The 20,459-nt window shown below is 36.1% G+C and overlaps 1 protein-coding gene across 6 annotated transcripts in view; it reads left to right on the top strand.

Moving 5' to 3' along the window:
* Positions 1-19,462, top strand: part of LOC124155599 (nucleolysin TIAR-like) — a 684,526-nt gene extending 665,064 nt beyond the window's left edge. For 3 of the 6 annotated variants that reach the window (XM_046529559.1, XM_046529558.1, XM_046529562.1), the window contains 5 exons: positions 6,250-6,430; positions 7,103-7,289; positions 8,252-8,493; positions 10,061-10,547; positions 15,508-19,462. In XM_046529559.1, the coding sequence (XP_046385515.1) occupies positions 6,250-6,430; positions 7,103-7,289; positions 8,252-8,493; positions 10,061-10,547; positions 15,508-15,549 (1,139 nt within the window). In that variant the 3' untranslated portion in view covers positions 15,550-19,462. Of the gene's footprint in view, positions 1-6,249; positions 6,431-7,102; positions 7,290-8,251; positions 8,494-10,060; positions 10,548-14,259; positions 14,620-15,507 lie in introns of those variants that run through there. The other 3 variants (XM_046529563.1, XM_046529560.1, XM_046529561.1) reach the window with 2 other exon arrangements.
* The last annotated feature ends 997 nt before the right edge of the window (positions 19,463-20,459 follow it).

Here is a 20,459-nt window from a genome sequence, read left to right as displayed (position 1 = left end):
TTCGGAGAAAAATGCTGAAAACACTGACTTCCCTACCCCTCACGACTCGGAAAAAATTCGGAACGGCGACATTTTGTTTTTTATTTCGCAGCCAATAGCAGGAGGTAATCAAATTCATTGAAGGCACATGACAAATTTTAAATATTAGCACACCCTGCTATCCTTCGACTCCGCTCCCTCGTCATCCGGGTTTTGGAAAATTAGGCTTCCAGTCCCAAATTCGTCTCCTGCGCATAAATGTTTCGGGTGTTCGCGAGGACTTCACGTTAACCCATGGCTTAGTTTTGATTGAAATATTTTCCATCCCTCTGGATTCATTCTCAGTACCTCCTTGGTTCCGTCAGGCATTCCTCCCTCCCTGCAGGCCCCTCGTACAGTTAGATAAGGGGACTTCCCGTGTTACTAGAAAGTCTTCTCGCGTTTGTTGATGGAATCGACGCGAAGGACAACCCGGAAGCCTAGCTGCGCCTCTTTTACTGTTTGTTTATCGTATGTTTCTGGGCAGACGACGTGGTGGGTTGCAAATCGAAGCTCGTTCCAGTGGTTGACTGGAGAGGCAAGCGAATGGCTAAAGAAAAAGTGAGGAAAGTTTAGGTTGGTTATTCTAAGTCATTACATCACTCACGTTTGGCAGGTCGTATTTTTGCCTCCATTCCCTCGCTTATTATTTGTGTAGGAGTTATTTTTGAGTTTCGCCGCGTCAGTTGTACGAGTAGCCAACATTTCCTCTCTGTTGGAAGCCTTGTTAGGGCTAATAATCTCGTCTGTGTCGCACGTCGATACCTATCTGAGTGTGGGAGTAGATTTGGTATATTCCGGATGGCGTTTCTTATTCTAGAAATTACAAACCACGTCTAGCTAATACTTTTTCGGCTCTCTCTTTTAAAATTGTTATTATGGTTCTTTATCTCCAAAGCTTCTTTGAAATTGATGCGGGTAAACCCAAAAATATCTCATTATCATATGAAAACAATCCAAAAGTTCTGCTGCTCACCCTTATTATTATTTTAGTAAAACTTGCGATATCATTTCATGACATACATTGTAGACCTTCCCCAATTTTATACCTGTGAATTAAATTCTAAAATTTGACCTCGGAGAAAATGCTGATATAAATATGTTTGGATTAGTATGTCTCTAGGATAATGTATTGTCTTCAGAAGAATAGGGATGCTGTATAGGTAAGATTACTAGAGGTTAGGAACTTTAATGGAACCGTGGATTTTATACTCTCATGCTTACACACTCTTCCATGTGAATTTTAAAAGTGGAAATGATCCTGAGAATTGGCTGTTAATGGTGGAAACTATCATTACTGTTACCAGTTCAGGGAAAGAGTATCTCAGGTCAAAATATGCGGCATGACCAAGTCTTGTGCTGACCAGCAAAAGTGGTTGATATCCAGGTTTTATGTCTGGTCGGAGGTTGAATTATCTCCTCCTCTGGACGTTTAAAGCTTGATGTCCATGAAGAATTTAAAGTTTTTGTAGTTGGAAGCATCATCACATTTCTGCTCAATGGTTGTGACTTTCCTTATCAGCAGTCTCATTTTTATTGTCCTGCTGATTGAATGATGTGATTAAATTTTTATTAGGACTGGCTGATTCTTTTCTTGTGGTCTTCGTGCTGGATGTGTAGTGTGCGTTCTTTCTCAGTTTGTCTTTCAACCACTGATTTGGTAATGCCATTATTTTCTGTTACCAAGAGGGATTTGTTACTGAGCATACTTCATTTATTGGTTGGAATCTTATGAGAATCATCTCTTACCTTCTTCGGTGAGTTTTGATAATCATTTTGATTTACTCAGGCTCCTTGTGTCAAATCGGATCGTCAGCCACAGCCAGTTAAACATTATCCCCTTTCTACAGAATCGCAGTTGCTATGCCATCTTGAGCAACACGCAATGCTTAACATGTCTTCTCTCTTCTTCTAGACTGTCTCCATATCATCACACTACTTTCTCTGCCAATTTTCTCCTCTTAAATTGGCTCCTCCTTGATTTTTTTTCCAGTTGGCTAGTTTGGTGTCATTGCTGTTACCTTTATTTCTTCCACCAAATATCCTAATCAATAACTTCATCTGTGTTTGAGTGTTTTCCCCTTTTGAATGATACAATTTGAATTGGTATGGATCGTGAGGTTGAACTAAAGAGAGGAGATTCATTACAGCTGCTCCTCTGGAAATTTCGAAAGTTGATCCTTTGTCTTCAATTTTCGTAAGGAAAATGTGCCTTCAAACTGATCTTTTCCCTGTATCTCTCACAAGGGACTGTTTTTATATTAGTTTATGGATTGAATTTTTTAAAAATATGTATATCATTTCCGCTCTCTTTAAGGTGTCTATTAGAAATTCAGTGGCTCATTTTCCATGCTATCACCTGGCCAACTAACATAATTTGATTTCCAGAGAATTTTATCTACACTTCATATGTGCTCCTTGAGGCAAATTCTGTTTTTAAGTACATATTCATTTACTTTGATTCTAAAATACCGAGCTTCCTGTGGCCATTGTTGGGTTTTGTGGTCAATTTATCAATCGATATAGATTTTCTCAACGGAGTTTATCATTCGGTGAATAACACAATGACTATCCAGGACATTATCAGGTGCTTCTCTTCCCCCGCCTCTGGCTCGTGTCTGCCTTATATATCCTTGGCCGCTGGATACCTGGAATGAGAGGGAGGAAACCTTTCGAGGGAAGGAGGGGAAAAACCCAGGAAAGGGAAGTGAAAGAGGGAATGCAATGGGTTCCCCGACACTCCCTACGCCTACCCCAACAGCCATCTCTTGTAGGATTGATACACAAACCTCATAACCTCGTACGAATGTAATCAGATTGAATTCCATCCTAAATTTCTTTCTTGATATCAAGCTTCTTCAAACATACTAACAATCGCGATGATGTGAATAATTTTGATTTTACTACGTCTCGTGTGCAGCCCCTGAAACATTTTTTTAGCTCTTTAACCCCTTAGCTGGTGGTACATATATCAACAGAAACTGACTTACACCCTAGTAGTGGCTTGCATGGTAAGATATAGGTCATCGTGAAAGGTGGATTGCACCAAAAAGTTGTCATGATTGTGGACCAGGTACGTTTAATTATGCTGCTATCAGCTTTCAGGTGGATTAGGAATATAAGTTGTAAAGGTGATTGAATGTCACAAGTCGAGTGGGGCATGGTGTTTAGTACAAAATGTGATGCAGTAACTTCAAAAATGTTCAATGGGCCTGTGTCATTCATTAAGTTTTAACTGACTCCGTAAACGAAGTGCTGTATGAATAATATTATAATCAGTGAAATTATGGAATACAAAGATCAAGCTTTTCAGTTCCATTCCACTTGCACTTTCACATTCTCTTCATTAAAATAAGGTTGAAGAAAGGTTGAATATTCTTCGTGACAAGTTAAGGAGCATGGCTTTCCTTGCTTGCTTTGCCCTGCGGAGCTTTCCTCAAATTTTATCCCAATAGTTTGTTGTGCCAATGTTCTATCCATGAGCTCACTGTGTCAGTAACAGTGTGCTTTTGACTCAATCCACATTTATAGATACATAGTTTTACGTTACCCCTTCCTTTGATTTTGCTCAAGGTTATGAGATGGACTGTAGTGTGAAATCTAGACTTACATGAATATTCATTGGGCCTCAGTAGTGATTTTTTTTTCAATTTTCCCTCCATTAACTTGACAGCTGGAAATTTGTGCTGGAAATGTTTGGCTGCGTATTGAATGGCAAATTGACAACCTAGTTGCTTTCTTTAGTTTTTATCTCCCCCCTCCCACCCCTTTTTGCTCTTTCCTCAAATATCCCTCCCCCTTAACTCCTTATAACCCCCCGATCACATCATTGCATACTGATGAACACTACTTTCTACCTTCTCGAAATCCAAACTGTTCTTTACCATCCATCTTGAGTGGCAATGCAATTAGTGAAATCTAGGGAATTTCCACTCTCCAATCTCATGCACCTAACCATTTAACGTAGATCTCTCGTGAAGGCGCAACCCAAGTTCATTTGCGTTTATTTGATTTTTAAGAATTTCTTTCATTCTTTTAATGCTTTATTTTCCAATATTTTAAATTTTATTTGTCATTGAAAGGGATGAACCAGCTCACGTTACTGGCTTCATGAGCGATTATTATTCAAGCCAAGTAAACTTTCTGTCAGCGTATACAGTAGCTTAACACTTCTATTGATCATATTCTTTAGAAGGAAAACATTTTTAACTCATTTCCAAACCAATTTACTGTGAGATAAACCTTTTCATGTCACCAATACACTCTTATAAACTGGTCGTAGTTATCAGCCTAAAGCATTTTTTGTGCACAAGTTCCACCAAAAGCAATATTCAGGGTAGAAGTTTTTTTTAAGTGAACTGAGTATCATTGGTTTACTTTAAATTTGTTAAGTTTCCTAAAAAAAGTTAAGTGCTACAGGAAAGCTAACCAGAATTTTAAAGCGACACCTAAAATGAATACCTCATATTTTGTTTTTTGGCAGATTGTTCCACCATTTTCCTCCTCAGCTATTGAGAAAATAGCTTGAAGTCAATACATTTATAGAAAAGTTTTGGAGGTGTAAATAAGTAGGGTCTCTATAAAGTATGAAAGCACATGGCTTTAATTTTGTTTAAATACTAAAAGTATCTAAATTTTTTTAGATCTATTTGTAAATTGATTATGGCTCTGAAACATTTAAAATCGTTTTTAAATGCCATGATAGAAATTTATGTGAATAACTGAATATTTTGTTTTAATATGCTCACATGAGGCATTGTGCTGTGGTGTGGTATTACGGCCATGGTGATGACTACGAGGACCACAAATGCTGAACTCAGTTTCAAAACGTTTTGTGTTTCAGATTGATTTCTGCCTCATATTCTCTCGTACAAACCAAACGGTGTAAGTTGGAACCCTTCGTTTTTTATTCGAATGTTTTTCTTATTTAATTTTTTATTATATTCTCTCCTTCTATTTTTAATATGGAAAATCTATTATGGGTTTTCTTTTTCTTTTTTTATTATTTATATTATCCATACCTGTGAGTTTACTCACGTGAACCTACCACTCTCTTTCAAACTACCCTCTGGAGAAATATGAGAACCTTATCCTCTCTCAACCATCTCCTCCTCCACCTGCTATGGTATAGACTGTTGTTCTCCTTTGACCATTGCATGCTATAGACTGCCCAAAACGAACCCTTTGCTGTGCCAATCCCCAAAACCAAACCTAAGAGAGACAGTAGGTATGACTTCTTTTTTATACCAGATTTTTTTCTTTTTTCTAATACTCTAAATATATAATATAACTTTCACTAGTAGCGCTCAGAGTTGGTTCTATATTTTTGTTAGTAAATCAAATCATAAACACTTATCTGCTGTTGGCAAAAAAGAGGTAAGCTGCCTTTATTCTTATTTTTTTCTTGTTTGCTATATAGTTTTCTGACATTTGAATATTTTTGGGCAGAGTTTTTTTCCTTGCAGTCTTTTTACTTTTCTTGGGCATAAAGAGAAGTGAATGCTTATATCCTTGAGAGGGTCCTCCGGGAGAAGTATTTTTTTCCAATTGACATTTACTTTTGATAATCTTTTGAACACTTGTATCATCATGTGTGTATGTGTGCAAAATATGGGCAGTTTCTTCACAATCCACTATGAGAGCAATCTTTGATATCATTCAGAATGATGATCTGAGTTCAGCACTACTTAGGTTTCTATGGAATTCTTATTTTTTAAGATTAAGTAAAAAAAATCTCTAAGCGAGTCTAATTCTGACATAAGGTAAGTAATGTAGCAGGTGAGTTTTTACAGGTCTATTAAATTGTACCTTCATTACATTTTTTCGCCAGATAAACTAATATTTAGTAATAGGTCCTGTGCACCAAACTCAATTTATTAATTTTTCTAACTACCGGTAACATATTCTATTGTTAAACCTTTCTTCTATGGTTGTGGGATTTGCTTGCCTATATATTCATCATAGATATAAAATGAATACATGCATAATAAATAAATATAATTATTTCTATTCGATTTCTCTGGAGGTTGTTAATATATGAATTCTTTTTTCTTTCTTTCTTCCTACCTAATCCCTCATTTCCTTGTCTTGAACCACACCACTTCTTCCTGCTTGATGCATCCAAAATTTCCCATTTTGGCCATGTACTTTATCCTTTGACCTCATTTTTCCTTGCTTACCATTCAAAACCTTTTCTAAAATCAACAAAACGTTTTTGTGGCATCCCTAAAGTGAATTGCAAGCCGCTCACTTTCGATGAGGTCTACAACCAGTCCAGCCCTACAAACTGCACCGTGTACTGTGGCGGGATTGCATCCGGTCTCACTGAAGAATTAATGCAGAAAACTTTCTCACCTTTCGGTCAAATCCAGGAAATCCGTGTTTTTAAGGATAAAGGATATGCATTCGTGCGGTAAGTTTCGACTCTGCCTTTGGTCTGTAATCACTACTTTCTTTTCAATTTATGTGTGTGGTTTTTGATGTAATTGGGATGAGCATGGTATGCTGTTCATAATTTTTTCATCCATTATTCTCATCTATTAAAAATGAATTTTTAAAATAACAGCCTCTGGTAATTCATGGTTTTTCATTGTTGTCAAATTTTTGGCTTTCAATTTTTATTCAGTTTGCCTTGAATTTTTGTGAACGGAATTGTTTGACATCACCTTAGTCTTGACGTTCATGCAATTCTTAGTGGTGTTATAGGTTAATTTTTGTATACTTATTCCAGTAATTCTAGAACTCTTGCTTTTCAAGGTTTAAAAAATTTTAAATGCCTTTTTAAATCAAGAAATGGTCATTTTTCCCCATAATTAATTACTGGTTTCAGCTTCTCTGATAAGGTATACGAGTCATAATTTAAGTGTAATGGATGCTCTTCATTTTGTTTAATTTTTTTGCAATGAACATTTTGGGAGTACTTTTCACTTAGTCTTAAATTGCTCAAAAATATTATTCTGAGAAACCAGATTTTTGCAGGAAGATGTTTGAAATCCTCTTTGATTTTGGTTATGAATATGATGAGTTCTTTATCTAAAATGTATGGATAAGCCTCACCAATTTTTTCTCCTTCTAACCTCTGCAGGTTTTCAACTAAGGAATCTGCGACACATGCCATTGTGGCCGTGCACAACACGGACATCAATGGTGGCCAAGGCGTAGTCAAGTGCTCATGGGGGAAAGAATCTGGTGACCCCAACAATGCACAACAAGCAGCCGCAGCTGCTGCTGCCGCCGCTGCTGCAGCTGCAGCGGCCACAGTGCAAGGGCAGGTGGGTAACGGTGTCAATGCATATGATAAAATGAGAGCATTTACATACCTATCCATTTCAGTTTAAACGAATTACTGACAGATATTTTGTTCAAAGGCGTGTTTAAAATAGGGATGATTAATCTACCATGAAATTTAACTGACATTTATTAAGTATACTATTTAAAATTTGGTATCAGCCACAAGTTCAAACTTAGTTTTTGAAAAGGAAAATATATCAAGTGTTCAGGCGTCTATTTACAATGAAATGTGACTGTCATTAATTAAATATGCTATTTAAAATTTGTAATCAGCTACTGGTACAAACTTAGATTTTGAAAAGGAATATATGTATATCAAGTGTTCAGGCTTCACTTGGTGGAACCAGGTATCTATAGTTCGAAATAATTCACTTTTTAATGTTCCGCTAAACTTTATTATTACGGCCCTGGGTTTCAACTAGTGGATAGTCCTTGATCATGACTATCGAGTAGTTGAAACCAAAGGTTGGAATAACAGAGTTTTGCGGAACAGTACAAAGTGATTATTTTGCACTTTTGAAAAGGAAGTCAGTACAGCTGCGAGTACAATTTTTGGTTGCTGTTGTGGTGGGGTAAACTCATCGCCTACTAATACAGGGATCAGAAGTTAGAGTCCTACCTGAGTGTCTTTTGATAACAATAATGATAATGGCAATAATAATAATAATAATTAGAGTTATTTTTCATTAAATCTTTTGTAATTTCCTTAAGTAGTGCGAGAGACTCAATCAGTGATCAACTTATGAGTTTCAAGTGGGAATGAGCAATTCAAATAGTCTAATGCTCGATTTTCCCAAATTATGAAGTATTCTTGGCATCTAGTGATCAGGGAGGAAATTTAAATTATCGCCTTATTTTATTATTAATGGAGTATATGGCATTGAAATTTTGCCAAGGAAATATTTCAGTCATATTTTAAAAACTTTTTATTTGCTCCTTTTAGGCCCTGACTGGTCAGTATCCATATGGTGCTGGAGGCACTGCTGGTGGTGCCGGAACATATGGAGCCACTGGAGCTGGAGGACAGATGGGAGCGGCTGCGGCTTATTGGTACCCACAAAGCTATCCAGCTGCTGCAGCGGCTGCTGCAGCTGCTGCTGCCCAGATGCAAGGCCAGTTCCTACAGGGGATGCAAGGGTACTCTACTTACGGCCAGTTCGGAGGATACCAGCAAGGATACATGGGGTAAGTTATCTCTCTGATGGTTTTATTATTATTGGTTGTCCAGTGTCAGAACTTGTATTCTGCTGTCAGCCCTGTCAGACCATGCACTTAGCATGCCTACCAACGTTAGTTACTCTTCAGTTTATGAGCCTACAGTGATCAGATTCGCATTAAATTGTCAAATAGAACCCCAATTGTTCATTTATACTCTTTTGTCTAGGAGATTTATTGGAGTGGCGTTGCCTCTCTCCTTGTCTATTTAGGTTACTTTGCAACATTTATTTAGGTTACACAGTGAGAATAGGGATCGATATGTATGTTGTATGTGAAGTTGTATTTGAGAGCAGAAGGCACGTGTTAAACTTAGAACCATAGCAGCAGGAGAAAATTAATATGTATTTGGTGGCATATTCTATAACTACAGAGTTGTGGGTGTGGGATGAAGATTCATTCTGGAACATTTTTCACTTGAATACACTCAACCCTTTGATTGGATGTTTTATCAATATGCATTAAACAGTCACAGAAAGCAAAGAGAAAATAACCAAGAAAATGACCTTTAGTTGATGATCTTTTCTGTTGATGTTTGGGCTTTTTACTTCTATAGATTAGATGGTTTTCTATGATAATATTGATGGTGACTATTGCCCAAGTGTGATAAAATCACTAATGTCATCAATTTCAGTTCAAGGATTAGAATCGAATGAAATACAAATGGGTTGTATTATATCTGGTTTTATTACTTGTGCCAATAACATTTTATCGATTCATATTAACCATCTTTGAATAAAATGAGAATAATTAGATATGTACTATTTTATAAATTCATATAACCTCAGCATGCTGTTTACATTCCATACTTGAAAAAGGAAAGGTTCTTCTTCCCTGCCTTAGTATTTGTTTTGAAAGTCCATTCCACTTCTCGATGTGTGAACTAGGTACCTTCTGATTTAATATGCTAGGCCATGTTTAATAAAGGTAGAATATTAAATATGTACACAGCATTTAGTTGAGGAAAACATTCAACACTCATTATACGTACTTACTTCCTTACATTGTCTTTATTTGTGAAAACCCATGCCACTTGTAAATGTTTGACCTGTCTTCTAATTTAAGATTGTATACCTCTTTGAATAAAAATACTTAAGACCCCTGCTTTAAGGTGGGATTGTCATATGATCTATTCACCACATGATCTGAGCTGATTTGGGGCACACTTTTTAAAATATCAAATTTTGCTGATTGTTTTGCAATCAAATTATCATCAATTATGTAGCTTTATCCCTTACGTGTTTATGCAGTACATTTCTCAACATTGCGTTATGTACATATTCTGATGCTCTTTACTCTGCTTCCTCTTTCGGGAATGTTACTGATTCAACTGGTAATGGAATTTGCTTCATAATCGATCCACCAGAATTGATTAATGTCGTAAAACAAGGATTTAATGTAGAAAATTTTTAACAATTTCACATATACACAAGGGATAATCTATACATTCTGCTGTGTTGATAATTACTTGCTGCATTTTGTGTGTGTTCTGTCAACCCATGCCTCATGTTGATGTGTAACCATCTTTTAATTTAAGATGTCACCCCTCTTTGGATAGAATGGGAATGCAGATACCAGGATCTGCCGGAGCTGCAGCCGCAGCAGCTGCCGCAGCGGCAGCGGCCGGCTGGGGAGGTCAGGCAGGGGGTGGTGCTGGCATGCCCCCTCCCCCAGGCCACCAGCCACCTCCCCCCCCTCCCCCACCACCGCAGAGCATGACTGCGGCCCAGCAGATGGCTGCCGCAGCAGCCGCTACCGCTGCAGCGGCACAGGCGGCCGCCATGCAGCAGCAGCAGCACCAGCAAGCAGCGCAGGCCGCAGCTGCGCAACAGCAGGCTGCCGCCGCAGCTGCTGCTGTCGCCCAGCAACAGCAGGCCCAGCAGGCGGCCGTGGCCGTCCAGCAGTCGCAGGGAGGCGCGCAGTCGGGTTCAGGGGCGCAGTCTCAGGGGCAGGCTCCCCCACCGCAGTCCGCAGCCGCAGCTGCCGCGATGATGGCCGCTGCCTACCCAATGCAACAGTTCCAGGTGAGTCAGGCCCTTCTTAATTCCTTCATTCACATTCTAAATATTACGTCTGTGCCTTTTGAGGTGTGCTAATGATTTTAGGCTCCATCAACTATTGGGTGAATTACGGTGAGCTGTTAATTGCCTCCACTGAGTGCTCCTCAAGAAATGAGTATGCTAATTGAGAGAGGAAACTTAATCTCCAAAACAGGATTTTTAGTAGGACAGGAAGGGAATATGTGTGACCTGCTGAGAGTTAGGCTTTTGCCGTATCATATTTGCATTACCTACATTTCTGTCGTGGGAAATGTGTGCACACAAAATTTTACCAATTGAGTTACTCTTATGTAATTGGAATGCAGGTAAGTGGGAATCTGAAAGTTTCTATGGTAGCAATGCTAGTAATGTATGGATCATAAGAGAGTAGATTCACTAATCACTTTTAGTCTAACTTTTATCAAGCTACTGAATATTGTACTTCCCATTGATGGCAGTCAAAATCAACTGGAGAATTATCTCCAGAGACTTTTCGTTCAATTTAAAATTTCATTTGGATATTCATTACTTCTGTCTACCAAATATTTTTAGTGTCCCTTTTTGTTACATCATCTTATAGGTATCACATGACTGGGGGCAATTTCAAGAGTGGGTTGATGAGAGCACCCCTCCCTTTCAACTTAATTAACACTTTATAGAATGGTTTCAAGTAATCCCAATTTCCGTATGGGGGAGAGATATTTTATGCGTCATGGTATAAGCCTCTAGAAGCAACCCTTAGTATGGTTATTACCATGCGTATTATCAATAGTGTAAGAATAGTGATCCACAATTGGACCTATGCTTTTTATTTCATCACAAGATAGGCCTATAGATACTTTGGTAGTGTACTTGGCTGTGTTTTTTTAAATAAGCTTTGAGGAATGTTGAATAATGTATGCAATGATGTGTTGAAAATGCCTGATTTCTGTTCAATATTATGAGTCTGAATTTTTTTTGCAAATTGAGGAAATTTTTATTTTTTCAGTTGTAAGGAATTATTTTTTTTATATTTCTTCATCATCGTGAATAATAGTAAATATCCATGTGATAGGGTGTAACATTTCTTATAGTACGTCCCTTGTACATTTATTTTTTAATGCTGTTCCATATTCCAGTTTCTGAGAATTACAAAATTTCATTCATATACTATGCAATAAGTGAGAAAAAAGTGAAAATTTCAATAGAATGATATGAGATTTTAACCGGTTAACCAGTTATGTGGCAAAAGTATCGCAGCAATGTCTGAAAAAGTATTTTCCTTGTGAATGGTTTGCTTGGATAACTTTAAGTAGATTAAATGAGAGGGCTATGCAATTTGCCTTTGCTGTCGCATCTTTGAAATCAGGTGAAATTGTGTGTTTTAGGAATAGCATATTAGTAGGAAAATAGGTTAAAAATGATACAGTGTAGAGTGAAATTTTTCGGCAATGACCTGGTGCTGAATGTTAAGAAGCTAATTTTTTGTTAGCATTCTTTTGCCAAGTTTGAAAAGAAACATTGCATCAGTTGACTAGCTTGAAGTAGAGTGACTTGAGATATAGATTTTTAGTATGACTACAGCAGCTAATCTTGAGGTATGTGTGGAGGATACTGTCAGAACTTATGTGGGTGTGTTAGTTGGGTTATCATATTGTCAGCCTTACTGTTCTCTGAATTCATAGTTCTTCACTTGAAAAACTTACAACATTGTACAGGTGATGATATGGTATGGAAAGAGAGTAGGATTGTAGCTAAATGCATCAAGCTTCGTAGTGTTGAGATATCTTTCAAGAATATGTAAATGATTATTTAATGTTAAGGTCAATTGCATTGTTGAGCAATCGTTAACACAATTAGGTACGTATATGCATTGATGTCCGGAAGAAATGAGAGGAGACCTATTTGTCATTCATTCAATTTTGCAATTGCTCGTACCCCCACCTTTCAAACTCATGAGTGTGTAAGATTTAAAAGTATGAATCATTTATCATGTTCTTTGCTACAAATTTTTTAAATTGCCATGAAAAAGATAGCTATTTTGAATGAGTGATTATCCATGGTTATCTACATCATAAATACCGGATTATAAGTAAAAGAGGTAATAAGTAGAGGGGTTTTTCCTGTTGCAATAAATACATTGTACTTGGCCAGGACTTACACATCATTTCTATATTGAGAGGTTTATGAAATAAAGAGGTCGAAGTTTTACAGTGATTAAATATTTCTTCAAATTTGGCAGAATTAATTAATCAGGTTACTGCTGAATTCCTACGAGGGTCAGGGATTATTGTCAAAGTTAGGTTTTTATTTTTATGCATTTAATTGATGGATGCATATAAAACTGAAAACTAATCTAATATCTCACATTCTTGTAATATGTAGTTCGATAAATAGGTCACATCTGGATTTCAATGTTGGAGGCATTTGGTAAAAATATTAAGTAAATGTGTCCATTTCTTAGGCATAAGGCTAATCAATGCTGAACCCAACTTTTATCTTCTGATTATGGGATTGGGTGTGTTTTTGCAGATAGTGGGACTATCTAAATCTTGAGGGATAGAACCTTAATCCCCCCTCACACCTTCAATACCTGGTGAAGCAGCTTCTTCAGTCCTGGTGAAACTGGTTGTAACAGAAATATAGATGTTCGATTAATGTCAAGTTTATGTTTTATTATATGCTCATTCAAATTTCATCTTCTACAGTTTTGAAAGACCACCCATTTTATTCTCAAAAACCTTAACCTGGTCATTATACTTTTTCTTTGTGGGGTCTATTTTATTTTTATCGGTGGTTTGTACTGTTTTGATTCACAACTGCATGTTTATGTGGGTGGTGGATGCTTTTCCATGGAACGGGTTTGTGATATCTTTATTAACGGGTGTTGAGGGGGACTGCTATTTCAGTGGAAGTCAAAAAGCAAGTCATGATTTTGAGCGCAGTCTTGAACATCTTTCAAATAAAATAGATTGACTAGTTCTTAACTTGAGCTCCGTAATCTTTCGCCAGAGTTACAAGGGCTGCCAAAATTTGGAGAGTGAACATTTGAAACTGTTTCTTATTATTGAAGTTGAAATGGAAAATGAGGGAATTGTTGGTTGTGAATTTGATCAGTTCATTCCTGTGGTAAACTGCAATGTGATAATCAGAAATAAGGAAATTTCATATTCCCTTTTAATGGTGTTTGGCATGCTATACTTCTGGAGCACTATTTGCTGATCAGATATGCTTGAACATATATGTTACATTATTTTCATTTTTATTTTTTGTAGTAAATTTGTCATTGGTATGGATTCTTAATTTTTAGTTGTTGCTTGCATTTAGACCTTGATTCAAAGTTAATTTTTTGCTTAATTTTTAAGTTGTAATTTTGATGATTACTGCTGAATAATGAATGGCATATATATTATTTTTTTTTAGAAACTATACCTCTGACAACTTTATATGTATATTAAGTTTGTTTTTTTTTCATAATTTGAAATGTTTTTATGTGAGTTCCTAATTTCCTCAAAGTTGCTTTGTACATACATATGCTTATTTATGAGCATGAGCTGGCGGTTTATGATAAAGTCATTTTATGAAATTTGGCATGGGTAATGCTTTTTCGCTATTTCTTTTCAAATCCTGCAATCTTTCCTGTCGTATTCATGCACTACAGCCTGTCACTTCTTTATTTTTTTAATCTTAACTAAAACCTTTATTTCCTTTTTTTCAGGCACTATGATATGCTTTAGCGCTATCTCTAGAATGCTGTCTACAATTTTATTTCCTATCACCACTTTTACTCCTGAATGTTGAATGAATGTAACCAAGTATTATTGCTTTGATGAAATGTCATTAGTGTTAAATTATGAAATTGTTAAGTATCGACATTTTTTGTAATGCTCAAATTAAAAAGGCAACTGTTATTGTCGAGACTTTGTTTAACCTTGATTCTTTTTAACTGAGTAATCTTTGTAAACTCAAAAAGAGTTTTTAAAGTGTAACAGTAATGCATTGCTATCAGGAGTTGTTGTTTTGACTTATGATGTATTTGTCATCTTATTGAAAGTGAATAAAGGATAATCATTACATATTTAAAATTTTCATCTTATCAGGATCTTTGTTGTGCATGCATAATTTTTTTCAAACTCCCTGTCTTTGGGAAGGGCTAAGAATTGTAGCCTTAAAAGCTGGAGAAGCTTATTTAATATGATTGTTTCATTCAGGAGAAATAAAAGGTCAGTGTTGAATACTAATTTTAGTGGGCATCATGATGCCAGAGAAAAGTAATAATACTTTACTAACTTAGTGTCTTTTACGAGAGTGAATTTTGTTAGGTTTATGTGTCATTAATCCCTAATGCTTTATTCCTAAAACTTATTTTTATCATTTTTGCTAAACTAGGATATGCTAATGTTGTCACTGCATGAAAGTGTTTTGGTCTCGGCCCTTGCTTTTTTGACATGCTGTTATATTTCTTTTTTTTATACATGTCTGCCTCTGCTCAATGATAACCACTTATTAGTAGCATTTGTCAACTACCTGTATAGGAATATTTCTAATAATCCATATTTTTAGGAAGTCTTCACTATTTTCCAATGGGTAAATTATATTGTAGCTATTAAGTAATGCATCTCTTCACATAAATAATCGCATTTTCATCTTTGATAGTGATGTGTATTTGCATCTATTGCAAACAATTTTAATTATTAATGAGTTATTATGGTTAATTCAATCCTTAAAGACATTCAGCAATTTATATTTAAGTGCTGTTGACTCCAAATCAAAACTATCTATTAACTCAATTCATTTTTATCGATACAAGTCAGAGTAGCCTATTCCATCATCAGATTTATCCCAGAATTTTGATTAATGGATCGTATTTCCATATCGATTGACATGTTTCTCTTTGTATGTAGTTAGGTGTAACTTGGCTGATTGTGGCACTGGGATGATGGTATGTTCTTTTTTCCTTCCATAGCTGGCAGATGAAGATTGGCTAGCTCCAAGCCTTTTGGTTTGATGGTAAAGGTCCTCTGCAGGCTGCTAGAGGAATGTTGAGGGTGATTGCAATGAGGAAGAGAGCTGTGAGGTGGTGGTGGTGGATGACGCCAGAGTTAAGAAGAAACCGTGGGAAAATGTAATCATATATAAAAGTGTGTGCTTTTGTGTGGATGTGAGAGCGAGTGTTTTAGATGGCTGATGGAATGGGAAAAAATGTCTTCACTCCGTCACAAGTACTGGTAACAAGTAAATGAGATTTTAGATGGCATTGCTGGGAAATGGACTTAAAAAGTGTGGTGCACTGTAGAGTGTTGTTGAGTGCATTTTGAATATGAAAAATACAGCTGCCAGGAACAAAGGACAACAGTAAAAACTTGTATGAAACCATAACATCTCCTGAAAAATGCTTGTTTTACCATAGGATAATATAGGAATTGAGTATAATGCATTGCATGTCTGAATTCTTTTGAGAAGCTAGAGATCAGGGTGGGAACTGTGCACTTTGCTAAAGAATGGTGAAAGTATGTGCTGATTTTTTTACAGTAATCATTCAGTTTTGGAGTACCAGATACGGATTAGGCAATTGAGGAACTGCAAGTTTCTTATGTTTTTTAAAATTAAATTCAATTGTAAAGCTAGATGGCAAGATGTGGCGAGAATGGTCGTGCCACACATTCTTGTCCAAAATGAACAATGAAAAATACTATTCTATGATGTAGATAGTTTATAATTTAAGATCCTCAAAAAGCTAAAACTGAGAGAATGCATTTGTAAAGAGAATTACTTGTGATGGGACTGGGGCCTATTTTTTACAGAATACAATATTTGGAAAAGAGGGACGTATAGTTGTTGTAACAGATATTAATGCCAGTAGAAGCGGGAGATATATAAATATTATATATATATATAAAAGAAAAAAATGTGAAGGGTAAAGTCCCCTGTGAAAACAAATATGTACAAAGTTCAGAATAGTATAGAGGGAAAATATGGAACAACATTAACAAAAATACTTTCCTGTTACTAGTGTGTAGCTGTAGCAAAAAAAAATCACGCAATAGTTTTTAAAGGAGAAAGAAAGGCTTTTAGAATCACAAGAAATATTGATTATAGCCAATCCAGCATTTTGTTTGTATTTTTTGTTCAGTCAACATGCAAACAATGGAAACCACACTAACAAAGTTGCTTAGTAAAAATGTAGCGTTATAGGTAGTTAGTAGTTTTTAAATGTAGAGTTGTTGATTATGAGACAGAAACCAAGAGAGCTGTGTATAATCCTCATCCCACATAATATGTTCTTGTATAATTGTAATGACTGATGTGACATGAAGAAATACTGTAATTATCTTCCATCCCTTCCTCAGAGGTTATTTCTGATTAGTGGTTAAACGTTGCTAGCATGGAAATTGATTCATGGAAATCATGGCCCTACGTATATTAGTATTATAATGAGACTTTTTTTATTATGAAAAGAGATGTATAATTTTGTTTTTTCAGTCACATCAAGTGGTGGAGGATTTGTTATTAAGTAATTGGGATGTGCAATCAAATAGGTGCGTTATAATGTGTATCTGCCTCTGCTTTATGAAACAGTGTATTGTTTCCATAACTAAAGTGTTTGTTCCCATTCAATGAACACTGTCTCTTTTACCCCTATCCCCCACAATTTGCCCTGGAAGCATTTCCTGGTCCCAATTTTTTTTTAACCCTAAATGCACATTGTCACACATGCTAATATGAACATACATTACGAACAAGAGTTTGGAATATATAGGAACAAAAATTATAGCTGGGGAGTGTGGGTCGTGCATGTAATTAGAAGTACCCACACACGCATAGCTATGCATGTATATGTATGTATATGGAGATATACATATGTGTACCCATGTATGTATACATACTATATAGATTATATATATATATAATATGACAAGAGTGAAAAGTCCTGAAATCAAGTAATTTTTGAAGTGGTTGATAAAAAAATAATCCCTATCATTATTTTTTTTAATGTGACAAGATATGATGCCTACGTCATAAAAGTGCCAAGGTGGTGTCAGCTATCTTGTGTTCAATGGAAGTGCTATCATATGCTAGCTGTAGTTGGTAGCAGAATATTATTTCAATATTCTGCAAATTTGTAAGTAGCAAAAAAAATGGCAACTCGGTTATCAAAAGAAATATTTCTAAAATCACATCCATGGCTATAAAAGAAAACCAGCATGTCACTGCATGGAGACATATTTTTCATTGCCTCTTAGTCTGAAATGCTGATTTTGGTTGGTGTAAAGTTTGTTGTTTCCAAATGAAAATTTAGAAATATTTTTGGCGTATGCTAAAAACAAAAAAAGAATCAACCACCCATTTGTGATCATCACTCTCCATACCTACTTGGTGAAATAAATTGTGAATATGTTTGTACCATTTTATGTGACAAAGGTATATGAGTTCATAAAAATTTCTTCGGTGGTACATTTGCTCATTGTATGTGCAAGTGTTATTAATTTTTTTGAATGGAAAAATGTTGAACAAACTGAAAAAAATGTAGGGCCGAAATGTGAGGAGGTACAATTAAGACACATTATGCAAAAAATGATTTGCGCCAACGCCATGCTCCTTATCACATGGAAGAACATTTTATACTTGTGGATGGAAGTGAAAAAAAAAACTGTGTTTTGATACGAGAATTTAAAAAAAAGAAAGCAATTCAATAGAAAACTACTAATAGAAAAAACTGACGAACACCTCCTATTCCTTACCCCTCCCATGACAAGCCAGTTATTGTCTATTGTTTTATTTTACTGTAGTGAACATTGGAAAAAAAAATTTGCACAGTTGCTAGATTTTAGATGCACCAGTACACGCAATGATGGGAAAAGGTGGAAATGTAATGTGTGAGTACGTGTGAGTGTATGTGAGCGTGTATGCTTGTGATTGTGTTGGTGTGAGGTGTATATTAGCTCTTGCAAGATGTTATTGGAGATTTGGAAGCATTCTTGAGTTATCTCCATAAGGCCATTGCCTTAAAACCTATACAATGATTTGGGATTCAATCTCTGAGAAAAAACGAGTTGGCCTCCTCTTCTCTACACAGTGGAGAGGAATGCAATTTCTTTCCCCTGTTCTTCAGTTTACTTTCAAGTTTTTTGCCTGGGCATCCACGTGAACCCCTCAAGTCTTCAAAAGAATTCCACAGTTCAGTGTGTTTTATGGTTGAGGAATCCTGCAAGTCATACGTTGCGATATGTTTATATAGCTCTCCTATTGTTGGATATTTTCAAGCTGTTAAATATAATGAGTACCATGCCATATGTTAAAAAATATTTTGGTGTTGCATGTGATTGATACTGCATATGGTCCATTGGGATAGAGATTTTTACATCCCCAATGTTACTGTTTTTCTCACCTTCCCTCAGTCTACTCTGGTGTGAGTTGACATGTTTTAATTATAGGAATCAATTTTTATTGACTTAATTTTATTATCGTTATCCAGAATTTGCGTAAATTTATATTTTGTTATCAGGGAAGCGCTAAAATATGAGATATTGTTTTTGGCTCAATGATGAAATCATGATCGGTTCAAATGTCAGTCAACCCCATCCACTATTTTATAAAAAAAATGTGGTCTTTGTGTAAGAATCTTGATCATCCAATGTAAACCATGAAATCATTATCTGCTCACCATATGCCTATCAAGCATCTGCTTAACTTAACATTACTATTCAGAGAGAAAATTTTCAAAATTGAGGTGTAAAGGATAACACAAGTATTGACAAATACCTATGTAAGTCTATATATGTATGACTACATATATACACAAATACATACATTGCAACATACACAGAAGAAGCATAATGTAGATATGACCAGCATTACATAGGTTGGTAGAAACTATAGACAAACAATTGAAAATAAAGAAGTTAATATAAACCTGAAAATGTGTATTTGATTTTCTCAGCCCCTCCTTGATTTTAATTGTGATTGGGCCACCCTAACGAGCAATAATCAATTCCCAAAAACCCATGCTCTCCCTTTCTCCACCCACCCCACCCTGCTTCTTCCCAAGTGTTGCTTTTTCATCTCCGGCAATCATGTTTTGGGTACAGAACTTCCACAGTTTAGAATATCTGACAATAGTTTTGTTTCCAGCAGAGGAGAGACGCCTGTTGGTGGATACTTGTCAGCCTCGGTGGTGACAGATTTTTGAATTCTCGCCTGCCAAAGCAAACGTCATAGGTTTGAGTCCAGCCTGTGTAAGTACCCCCTATCAAGGACGTTGATTTTTGTGATTGTTCATGGATAATTTTTTAATATTCCCTATCATAAAAGGCCACATCTGTGCTCTTTTTTTGGGCTAATGGATAATAAATACTTTAAACTGTGAAAGGGATGTACCCAAGAAAAGATCGCTGGACATTATGTACATACCATGGAAGTTTTAATCAAGTGTTGTCACTTTTTTATGTATGAGAATCATACTATTGAAGGGGCTTCTCATCTTGGCAGAGATATATGATGCACATGTGCATACCAAGTAAACATAGCATCTATATACTATTCCAACAGATGCTGATGTCTTCCTTAAATTCCATCCCCGAGAACCCTATAAGCTTACAAGTAACATAATAACAAATGCTTGTGGCCAGTGATCATCAACCTTTCTCCCCTTTCCTTCGTTTAGTTCCTTTAATCCAATTATGTACATCTGCCTTATTCCTTTTGAAATTTGTCTTGCAAGTGATGACTGTACATTGAAACACACAGTGTGTCAAATATCATATTGAAATAGTGCATATTTCATTTGTGGATACCTTCCACTACAACCAGCCAGGATCTGTTGTTAGTATAGTGGGTTTGGGGAGAAAGATGTGAAATATAGCCTACAAGTGTTTTAAAATGTAGCAGATCCAACTAACCAAGTGGTGGCCCAGCTGG

The sequence above is a fragment of the Ischnura elegans genome, chromosome 3 (assembly GCF_921293095.1).
Source record: "Ischnura elegans chromosome 3, ioIscEleg1.1, whole genome shotgun sequence".
In the NCBI taxonomy this organism is placed as follows: Eukaryota; Metazoa; Arthropoda; class Insecta; order Odonata; family Coenagrionidae; genus Ischnura; species Ischnura elegans.
Note: the sequence above shows the minus strand (reverse complement) of the source record. Positions and strands in the feature narration are given on the sequence as shown.